The 11,269-nt window shown below is 62.4% G+C and overlaps 2 protein-coding genes across 2 annotated transcripts; both read right to left on the bottom strand.

The window, feature by feature from the left end:
- Nucleotides 1-758: 758 nt before the first annotated feature.
- LMJF_21_0410 (putative argonaut-like protein) lies at nucleotides 759-4,487 on the bottom strand (the record flags this gene model as incomplete). The annotated part of the gene is made up of 1 exon (XM_001682922.1): nucleotides 759-4,487. The coding sequence occupies one exon, from the start codon at nucleotides 4,485-4,487 to the stop codon at nucleotides 759-761; it is 3,729 nt and encodes a 1,242-aa protein (XP_001682974.1).
- Nucleotides 4,488-7,184: 2,697 nt separating this feature from the next.
- On the bottom strand, nucleotides 7,185-9,182 carry LMJF_21_0400 (putative ubiquitin hydrolase; the record flags this gene model as incomplete). The annotated part of the gene is made up of 1 exon (XM_001682921.1): nucleotides 7,185-9,182. One exon carries the CDS (start codon nucleotides 9,180-9,182, stop codon nucleotides 7,185-7,187), a length of 1,998 nt encoding a protein of 665 aa, XP_001682973.1.
- Between the last annotated feature and the right edge of the window lie 2,087 nt (nucleotides 9,183-11,269).

Raw genomic sequence — 11,269 nt, 5'->3', positions numbered from 1 at the left:
TTCTTTTGGGGAAGAGGGGCACCGCGGAAGGGAAGGGAAGGGAAGGGAGGGGAGGCGGCGGCTACTGCAACGGTGCTTGCCTCCCTCTCTCTCTCTCTCTTACCTTGTCTGTGTGCACGTGTCTGCAATACAACATCGCGTCTCTGCATGCGTGGTCATCTGGCGAAGAAAAAAGCATCGCACACACCTACTCACCCACCCACCCACAAACCCACACACCCACACACACACACACGCAAGGGGCGACGTGGAGCTGTACAGCGATGACTGCACTGGCGAATTCTGAGCTGCGTGTGTGTGTGTCTGCGCGTTCGTGCATGGGTGTGTTGTTTCTATGCGCGTGGGCGGATAGAAGGAGGGGGTCAACGGCGACAACGATGAGCACACACACACACACACACACACACACACACACACGTGCATGGAAAGTGATGCCATCAACAACGAAATCAGCGAAACAATAAAGCGGGGTGAGAGAGAAGAGCAGAGCAGAACAGCAGCAGCACCACAAGGGGGCAGAAGTAAGATGGGCACACACACACACACACACACACACACACACACACACACATGCAAGCAAGACATGGGCGATCCCCAACATCGTTGAGGCAGCGCTGAAGTACGCACCCCACGCTTCAGCAAGGACCCCATCATCAAATAAGGAGCCATCAGACGGCTCGTTGACGAGTGTGCGCATGTCTGTGTGGCCTTCTATTGTGCGTGTGTGTGTGTGCACGCGGTGAGACCGCCACGTACCGCTAGAGAAACCACAGGCGGTTGCACAGTGGCCGCGGAATCATGTCCGCCGTGAGCTGCGGCACTGCGTCGAGCAGGCGCTCCGCTTGAGCAGCCAGCCGGTGCGCACATCGGGTGGACATGGGCAGCTTTGTTGCCTGCGGCGCCAGCACATTGGCCATGATGTTGGCGATCTGCTGCACATCTGTTACGTCGAGGGACGGGCTTACGTGGTGGACCGTGTACTGCACGATCCGCGCCGTCGACATGGACGACTCGTGCGCTTGTAGGTAAAAGGAGTTGGCGGCGAGTTGATGGTGCAGCGGCACTGGCGCCAGAGCGGGGATAACAACTCCCTTCACGAGGTTGTGAAGGTTGTTGTCCTCACGGAAGTCGTTTGTGTCCCGATCATCCTTCTCGACATCGTTGCTTGCAGTGGCAGCAGCGGACGCTTGACTGCGCGTCGCGCTGCTGCCGTCTCGCCCTGGCGAGGCGTGCATGAAGCGCACGTTGCAACGCTTGTGCAAGCACATGAAGGTAAGGCCGCAGTTGGGCACCTGCATCGTGAGCTCCTCCTTGACCCCAACCAGCTCGCTGAAGACGTCGCCATCTTGGAAGACCACCACCTCGTCCACCCTGCCGGACAGCGCCACGGCGCTGGCCAAAATACCGCGGAAGTGTTTTGCGACGTGCTGCGCCTCGCGCCCGCGTGCATCGTGCCGCCAAAAGTAAGACAGCAGTTTGCTTTCCGTCGGGGTGCTGAGGATGCCGACGATCGTGCCGACGCTGTGCGTGTTCGTGTGGCACGAGTCCACCCCGATGACGAGCACGTGACGGTGGCCCAGCACAGGCAGCTCCCCGCGCAGGTCGACGCCGCGTAGCGGGTTCAGTTCGAACTGAGTCGCGATACGCATCCGCAGCTGCGCGCCGACAAGGTTGAGCTTCTTCGGGTTTGACGACGCGGGAATGGCGATAAAGTGTGCCCCACGGCACATGCATTCCACTTTGAGCCACCGCGTCGCGCGTGTGTCCATTTCGTTGGTGATGAGGATCACAGACGCATTCGGGTCCTTCAGCGAGGCGGTCGGCTGACCGGTTGGGGCAGCAACGGCAGCCGGCGTGTACATGAGCTGCTCGTGCACGTACTGGACGGCAGCGCCTTCGTCCGCTAGGGTTGCCACGAATTTCGTGCGAAAGTAGTGCGCCAAGTGCTGAGCGGTGAGGCTGATGCGCCGCGACTGCTCCGCCGTGCATCGTGGTCCGGTGACGCCAATGACGACGATGGTGGTTGGAAAGCCCACGGCCGCTGGATTCGCGAACCCGGTGGCCGGGCGTCGCTGCGGCACGACACACTTCGTGGGGGCCGGCAGGAGCGAGAGTGCCTTGGTCCGATAGGGGTTGGCCGACAGATCAATGCCCCACCGCTGCAGGCCGTTCGCGAGCAGCGCGCGAATCGACTCCAGCAGCGCGCGGCGCTGCCGTGGCATGAGGGACAGCGCGGAAACGCCGATACTCTGCCAGCTACGCATGCGAGGATCGAAGCAGCAGTGCAAGACCTGAAGCGGCACAATGGTGTGATCATCGAGAATGGCGCACGGCTGCTGCGAGTCGAGGCGCGGCATGAGTGGCACAAGGCGCGGCTCTCGTACGCACAGCACCGGCGCACTCAAGCGCTCACGTGCCCGGTCGTGTGCCACGGCGTCGCCGTTTGGAGAAGAGGAGTGGGGCGCACCTACCGATTGCCCCCTGCCCTCCTCGGCGGCGGCGAGGTTGTGCGTATGAGAGGCGGCAGCCAGCAGCGCGTCGCTGTCGAAGCGGACGTCGCGCACGATGCTCTGACGCAGCGAGTAGGAGATGACGACAGGGATGCCTTGGACGGACTTGCGGAGGCGCTGCTGGGCCGCCTCGTCGTACGGGCCGTGGCCGAAGTGCTGCAGCACCTCTTCCCAAAGGGACACCTCCGACGCGATCGTGCCTCTTGTGTCGATCTTCAGGCTCAGCTGACCTGGGAGACGACTCGCCTCCGATGCGGCGCCGCCGTTACCGCCGTCACCGCTGTCGCTGCGTGGCGAGAAGGGCTGCGCCGTGGCGCTGCCGCTGCTGAGGCTGGCTGGCGCCGTGGCGGTGCTGGCAGAGAGGAGGGTGAGAGTGGTGTCATCGAGGAATTCGATGAGCCGGGCACTGCCGCGCTCCGCAAATTCGCGAATGCGCACTGGGGCAGCTGCGTAGACCGCGCCGACGGTCAGCGAGCGTGGTTGTGCGGGGGCCCAGAGGGAGGCCAAGTACACGCCTGAGGCATCGCGGATGCGGTAGCTCTCGGCATGAGTGCCCCGATAGGCAAAGGGGCGAAGGAATGCGACCACCTGGAAGTGCACCGCCGCTGCGGCGTCCGTAAGGCCCACCGGTGTGTCGCCGAGGTGGCGAGTGGCAATGGGGCAGGCGTCCGCATCAGTGGAGGGTTTGGTGCCGCTACCGGCACTTGTCTTGGCTGACGCAAGGCTGCACGTGTGTGCTTCTCCCGCCACCTGACCCTCCCTCGCGTCTGCCGCGTTGGGGTCGAGCGCAGCCGAGCTGTCCACAAAGATGGCCTGCACCAGTACACCTTGATACAGCCGCAACCCGCCAGCTGACACGCCCTGCGTCGTGCACACCAGCTTGCCGGCCTTCTCCCGGACCACCTCGAGGAAGGCTGGTGTGGCGTCCACCCTCTGTCGCTGTTCGCGGTGAGATGTACGTGCCACCTCGGGAACGATCTTGTTCAGCAGCATCTGCAGCTCGCTCGGGGGCAGTTCAGTAAAGCGGCAGCGGCGCTGCAGGCGTAGCACCGCCGTCTGCCAGCCGATATCGAAGTATGCTCTCGGTAGCACTAGTGCATCGGCTGGGAGGGGGGCCGCAGCGTACACCTTGCTATTCAGCTGCACCAACGGCGGCAGTAACGCCGCGGCTGCCCCGGCATATCTGTGGCGCAGAAACCGCTCCACCGCTCTCCACGCGCGTCCAGGCGAAACACGCCGCTCCACCGACGCCAGTCCACCCGCCTGCACGCCGCCAATGGCCGCCGCTATCGCGGCGGCACCGGCTCTGGCCTTGCCGCGTGCCCCCGCACCAGTCACCGAAGGGGAGCCCCTCGCAGCGCTGCCTCCCCGCTGTGTCGCCATCAACCGCGTCACGTACACCTCGTAGATGTAAACGTGCGTGCCCGTCGGTGGGGCGCCACGGTGGCTGTCTGGGTGCGACGCATCTGCGACACGAAAGTTGAGAGGAAAGAGGTTCGAGATGACACCATCTTCGCGGATGCTTCTGCGTACGAGGAACCGCGACTTCTTGTCCTGTGCGCGCTCGAGTGTGTGCTGCTGCTTCAACGTGGCGGCTGACACATGTTTCACGGGCTGCGACCAAAAGGTAGAGCGGGTTGTGACCAGGTCGGTGGAGGCCGCCTCGGCCGCCGCAAGCGACGTGCCTCTCCGCTGCTGGCTTCGATACTGCTGCAGCTGCGGGGGCGCGGACGGCGAACGCGCCGGGCCATGATCCCGGCGACCCCTACCGTCGGTGGCAAGCGCAGAGGAGGCGCTTCGCTGCCCATGCGGCGTGCGCTGCCCATCGGAGTAGCCGTGATAGTGGCGGAGGCAAACGTGAATCACGATGGTGCCTCGAGCGATGTCACCGACGGGGTATCGGCACTCACCCCTTGCAGCGGCTGCTGTCAATATGGAGGAGGCAATGACGGGGCTTGGGCGGAGTAGGGACCACATGCTTCAGATCTCTGCGGGGGTGGCAGGCGGCGGGCGTGCTGCTGTGCGCTTGCGCCTCTCGCTCCCTCACTGCCGCCCGCTCGGTAGGACTGCGCCAGTGTTAGGTGCAAGACCGCTTATCTGTCGGTGGCGTCGGGGAAGCAACGGCAGCAGACCGGAGCACGAGGCGCGATGGGGCCGTCTCTGTGCGCTGTGATGATCGCCCATGTGAGGCACAAGACAGCACGTCGAAGAGAAAGGGTGAGAGAGGGTGCAAGCGAAATGCCGAGAGGAGACCTCCGGAGCGGTGAATGCGGGAGCTACAAGGAAGCCGCTCGACGACGGCGGTGCGACATCTCCCACGCCGAGCCACCCACGATAAAACCAGCACGACGAGTGCCGCACAATGCATCACCAGCAGCGCTGCGAAGAGGGAGGGCCATGCCGCGAAAAGAGGGCAAAATGAGGTGGCTCTCGTTGCGTTTCTGTGAACTCTACGAGAAACTCCTTTCCGCCAATGCAGAGTGACAAGGAACAGCGCAGCAAGAGCACAGACAGAGACACGAACGCCCACACTACGATGAGAAGGGGGCAGAGATGACCGGGTGCGCGACACAGACAGGAGGGGGGAGAGGGATGAGCATGTCATCCATGGTCCCCCCTCCCCCCTTCACCACGACGACATCAACTTACGCCCACCGACTCAGAGAGACACACCAGCAATGACCCACCATGTAGCAGCTTCAGCATATACGAGCAGAGAGAAACCGAAGGACAAGGAGACACGAACAACATCAACGGGCGGCGTGTGTGTGTGTGGGGGGGGGAGAGAGAGGGGGGACGCGCGCGCAGAGCGGGGCGACCAAAAGACGAGGGGGAGCCGCGGAGTACAGTCGAAGTCACACAAAAAAGCAAAACAGAGCGAAGGCGAACACGCACAGAGAAGCAACGGGCGGGCGGGGAAGGGGAAGGTGCACATCCACCCCCCCCCCCCCCCCACCTACACAGACATAGCCGTGGCCCAACAGACAGGCGAGGGAGGCGCAGAGAAGGCGGAAACGTTGTGTGTCTGTGTCGCCAAAGAAAAGGAGCCATCGACAAGCGTCTCATGCACGACAGGACAACACAGAGAGGGAGGAAACAGGAAAGAGGTGAAGTGTCCTGGTTGGCGAAGGTGTGATGATGGTGATGGGGGCGCGCACGCTGTTGTTGGGTGGCATTGTGAGTACTGTGTATACACTGGATAGAGTACACCTGGCAGGACGAAAAAACAGATGGGAGAGGGGAAGAGAGCGAACAAGGCATCGTGCACGCCCCCACTTTCTCCTCTTCCTCCTCCCTCACCGCAGGGGCGCTTGGACGTCGCACAACAGGAGTGAAAATTCAGACACTTGTACGCATGCACGAGGTGTCCCCGACGCATGCGCCGACGCGTCTGTGCATGGGTGGCCACTTCCTGCCCTCGCTGATGTGAGGTCAGAGAGAGAGAGAGAGAGTCGGTAGGAAGGAAGAGAAGGCAGTTTAGAGTGAGTTGGAGCGGTGCGGGGCTCGACACCCCTCCTTCCCCTGGCCTGTTGTGGGCGTCGCCCGCTAGGGGCGGAGGGAGGGAGAGGACCGCTGTGGGCCGCCTTTGCGGAATCGCTGCTTAGCTGCTTGTCAAAGTCGGTGACAGCGCAGGGCCCACCCACCCCCTCCTCTCATCCGCTGTCTCGCACCCGGTGGCGGACGTGATGGAGGCTGGTCAGGGTGGGGCTGCCTTGAACGGGCAGACAAGGCCGTAAAAGCAGGTGGCATCCCCCCGGCATAGGAGGGAGGGGGTGGAAGAGAGCTACCGCGCACACATACACATGTCTGTATTTACATACCCGAACGCCGCGGCCGGAAGCGGGCCCGACACGCATGGCGGAGGCCGCCCACAAGAGGGCAACGCGCCCACGCCGTGCGAGGCAGCGCGGTGGGGGGAAGAGAGCAGAGCAGAGCAGACAAGCGCCCATCGAGCTTCCCGGCTGCGGGGTGCGACAGGCGAGCATAAAAGAGCTCCGTGAGGGGCACAGGGGAGGACGGCGCCGACGCACGCGTGGCCCCGCCCACATCGGAGGGGCCACGAACCCGCTCTCTGCGCACCACCCCCGGCAAAGCAAACGCCTTCTCGTCGTAACGGAGGGGGTGGGGTGGGGGCTGATCTCACACGTGCCAGCCGCGGGAGAGAAGAAGACGAGAGGCGGGGATGCGGCATCACTCACCGCTCGTAGGCGCACCTCACATTGTAGCATGAGGTGGGCGCACACGTGCCCCCCTTCCTCCTCCCTACGGATAGTCACACGTACACACGCAGAGAGAGGGAGGAGGGAGGGAAGACGAGGCCGAAGGAGACGAGGAAAGCAGTCGAAGACGGCAACACCAGGGAGCGAGATAGAAACGTCCTGGAGCACTCATCCCCGCACACACGCACGCACACGGACCGAGCCACGCAGCAGCACACATAAAGGTGCGGCAGCCGTGGTCATCCGCAATGGAGAGGGCGGCCAAACAGAAAGAGGAGGCGACACACACCACTTGAGAAACACAACGAGGACGTGCAAGGGCCACAGTCAGCGACGCACGCCTTCCAGCTCCGCCGTCATCACCTACGTACATCGGCCCCGCGCAGCCACAGACCCGCATACACACCCGCGCATCGAGCTCGTCTACAGGCTGTTCATCAGCGCGCACGCGACTCTACGCAACGCGCTCGTAGAGCAGGATGTAGGCCGTCGTCGTGACTACGCCGACAGCGTCGGATGGAACGCCAAAGTACTGCTTCACATCTCGCTCCGCCATCGTTGACACAGTCTCGTCGTCGAAGCGGCGCCACAGCTGAGGACCGTAGCGAACACACGTGAAGTAGTGCCCAGAGTTCGGTCCCTCGCCAATGTGGGCGACAAAGCCTGTCAGCTCGAAGCGCGCCTTGTGGCGGGCGACACCACGAAGCTTGCGGCGCACCTCCTCCGACGCCGGCTTGAATGTGTCGGGCGACGAAGTTGCGTTCGCCTCGTCTTTCTGTCCGCTGCCGCTGCTGTTGTGCCCGCTGGTGCTGCTGCCCGCGTCAACGCCGCTGTTCTTCTGCGTGCGCGCCTGCTTGTTGCGCAGGCTCTGCTCAATCACCTCTGGGTCCGTCAGGTATTCCTCTACGTCCATCTGCATCGGCAGTGCGACGTGGTCCGCCTTCTTTGTGAAGATCTGCTTCTCCACATCGTACTGGAAGCGCTTCAGGTGGATAAGGAGCGCGTACTGCGGCAGCTGTTGCACGTGGATCGTCTTGGCGGCGCGCACCGGCATCTTGCACTCCTCGCAGCGCAGCTTGTTCTTCCCCCAGAAGTACTCGGGGTCGCCGAAGTGGTCGAGACAGCGGAGGAGGGACGTGCCCTGTGCCGTCTCGAGGCTGAGGTCCATGAAGACCTCTTCTCGGGCGGTTACGTTCTCGCACTCGAGGCAGGCGGTGAGGGAGCCGAACTGGCCTTGCAGGATTACCTGAAGAGGGGTGAGCTCCCCGCTGAAGGGCTGCTGTGCATCCACCGCCTTGCCCCCGTTCGTGCCGACGTCGCTGTTGGTGGCCGCTGCCAAGGTTGTCTTGTCGAGCCTGTTTTCCTTGTGGCTGTGGCTGCTGATGTGCTTATCCTTGCTGTGCTTCCAGGAGAAGGACAACGACCCCTTCTTCTTCAAGGACGCCTCGTACTTGAGAAAGAGGTTCACGTTGGCGGGGTCGGCCATGATGCGCTGCTCCGTGTCCCAGATATCATTCAGCAGAAACATGGTGAACTCGTGTGCGTCCTGCTGCATGTCGTTGTTGAAGTCCTCGTTCTTGGCGCGCACGCAGTTCAGCAGGTCTTTTGGGGCGATCTTCTCGCGCGGGTACTTGTCCTTGGTGCGGTTGTTCGACTTGTGCATCACGGCGATGAGGCTGCAGAGCTGGAAGAGCACTGTGTCCTCCTCGAAGCCGGGCTTGCCCTTCTTGGTGAGGTAGACGTGGTACAACTCGAGCAGCCGCAGCCGCAGTGGGGCGCAGTGGTAGATCAGCTGGATGACGGAGTTGCAGTAGCAAGTGTTGCCGTAGTTCTCCAGGCCCAGCGGGTGCCCGGTTATCTCGAGGAACTTTGTGTGGATCGCCGTGCTGGTCGAGCCGCCGCCCGCCCCGGACGAGAACGAGGTGGACAGGCTCATCGCCACCGGAGCCTCCGAGGCGCCGGTGCTGAGGAATGCACCGCCGTGGACGCTCATGCCTGGGGAGGTGGGGGAGTCGGCCAGACACGCATCCCGCTTCGAATGAGAGAAGGAGTGCTGCCGGTAGGATTTGAGCACGGGTGAGCTGCAGGAAAGGTCCTCCACGGCGATGGGGGTGCTCGTGTTGTACGTCGGAATCTCCATCGTGTTCGACAGATTCGCAGTGGAGAAGTGCCGGCGGGATGGGGAGAGCGGCGAGGATGGCGCACCCACGCGGAAGTCACTGCTGGAGGACATCCTCGGCAGCTGCTGTGAGGCAGCCATCTGTATTGCGATCGGTTGGCTCCGTGCACCAGCGCCGCCGCTCGTCGGGCTGCTCAGCGACCTATCGGGGGTAAAGCAGGGAAGGGTGTACACCATGCTCTTTGCGTCCACGTAGCGCGGCACTGACGAGCCGACGGTGTCCGTGGCCCCACTCGCCGATCTCAACGGTGGCGTCTCGGCCGACAGCGCCATGGGACGACTGTGGGCTGATGAAGCGGTGCTCGCGGCATTTGGCGATCCCGCCTTTTCTGTCGCCGCGGCAGCACCACCAAAGCCCACTGCCGCCTCCGACTGCGAGTTCTGGCGAAATGGGTTGCTCGCCGACGCCGTGCCGCGGGGCTTGGACGTCTCGTTACCCATCGCAGCTCAGCAGGAGTCCGAACGAAGCAAAGTGAGGGAAAGCCCACACGGGGAGACGACGCGAGCTGCTGCGCCCCTGCACGGACGCTCGTGTGACGTGCCCTTGTCGCCTCTGAGGCTCTCTCTTCCTCTCGACGCGTTTTTCTACCGCACAGCGACGCCACAACCCACACCGTGGGGAGGGTTGAGAAGGTCCGAGGGTGGCAGGGGAGGAGCGCAACGAGACAACTGCAGAGACGCCAACAAGCATGTAAACGCCGACAAACCGCGACAAGGGAAGGAAAAAAAGGGGGGGGGGAGGCAACGGCGCGCACACGCGCACGCGGCAGATGCACCAATCTACAGAAGAAGAAACAACGCAAGAGACACAACAGCAAGAGGCGGGAGGGCACGAAGACACCGACCCGAAATCGAGTAAAAACACACGGAAAGAGGGAGAGGCGATGAGGTCAGCGGCGCCACAACCCGGACAAACATACACTTTCCACCAGCCTGCGCGAGGCAGGGTTAGATGCACGCACCGACACGAAGAGAAAAAAATATGCTTGCAGCGGGCCAGAGGCGATAACAACGAGGGCAGAGGGCAGGGAGGGTGAAGGAAATATGGTGAAAGCAAGAAAAGAATGGCGATGAACCCCCCACCAAAAACAAACCAAACCAGCAGCGACGAGACGCACAACGCGATACAGCACGACGAGCGTGACAGTGACGGGGCGGAGATACGGCGGTCGAACGCCCCTCAACGTAGCGTACAGGCACGCGCCACCCCCCTCCTCTTTCTCTCCACCCGAAATCCAAGCACTAGAGAGAAAGGTGTGAGGGCGAAACGTGAAGAGATGACGATAAGGCAGTGGCAGCACTACAACGGCGACAGATGCACACACAGGCGCAGGCGGCAATTATAGAAGAGGAGGGGAAGAGAAAGACCAACACCAAAGCAGAAGGGTGTGCGTATGTGTGAGCTTGGAAGAGCCGCCGCCCGTGCTCTCCCCAGAAAGCAAAATATACACGTTTTCAGAGACGGAGCAGCGAGTCGGTGAGTGGCGCGGCCCACAGCACAGAGCCGCGAGGAAGGGACAGAGGACGCTTCGCTCTAGGCTTATGCGAGTTCGTATGCGTGTGTGTGCGCGCGTGCGCCTCCGTCTCTCTCTCTCTCTCTGTGGTTTGCTCCACCGCCTTCGTAGTTCGCAGACTCGCAACGCAACGGCGGTCGCGGTGGGCGGTGCAGTGGCGGATAGTGGAAAACAGCAGCAACAAAGATGGATGCGGAGGCAGCACAGGAGAGGTGATTGCGGCTGCCGACTTTCCTCTAGTGTAAGTTGCTGGCGCTTGCTTCCTTACGACTCCAGAGTACTGGTCGCGGCCGGCGGAGGAAGAGGAGGAGAGGTGACTCTAATATCTATGCGCGCACGCCTTCACGATAGTATGGTGTCTGCGTCTGCACCTGTCCGCAGCAAACCTAGAGAGGACAAGGGGTGAAGGAGAGACAGCCCCAGCTAAGGAGTGCAAAGGGGTGGTGGTGGTGGTGGTGGTGATGGGTTGCTGAAGTGCGCACTAACAGCGGCGTGCAAGTCGAACGCCTCCTCCTCCGTTGGTCTCGTTGCCGTACGTTGAGGCGGGGCGCCTGAAAAGGGTCTTTATATTGTTGTTGCTGCTGCGATGCTCGAGTGCAGCACCGTTTGGCCTGTGGAGTGCGGGCGTGTGTGTTGTGTATGTGTACAGCGATGTGGGTACGCGACTCTGCGCGGAGGGACGCAGCGATGAAACGAAGGGAGGAGGGGAGCGCTGGCACCTGTTGCACTCATACAGACAGAAGGACACACAGCGCGGGAAGCTGGTAAAACAAAGCCATCAAACACAGACTGCATGTGCCAGAAGGCCGTGCATGCAATGACCACGGAGAGGCGGAGGGAGGGAGA

The sequence above is a fragment of the Leishmania major genome, chromosome 21 (assembly GCF_000002725.2).
Source record: "Leishmania major strain Friedlin complete genome, chromosome 21".
Classification (NCBI taxonomy): Eukaryota; Euglenozoa; class Kinetoplastea; order Trypanosomatida; family Trypanosomatidae; genus Leishmania; species Leishmania major.
Note: the sequence above shows the minus strand (reverse complement) of the source record. Positions and strands in the feature narration are given on the sequence as shown.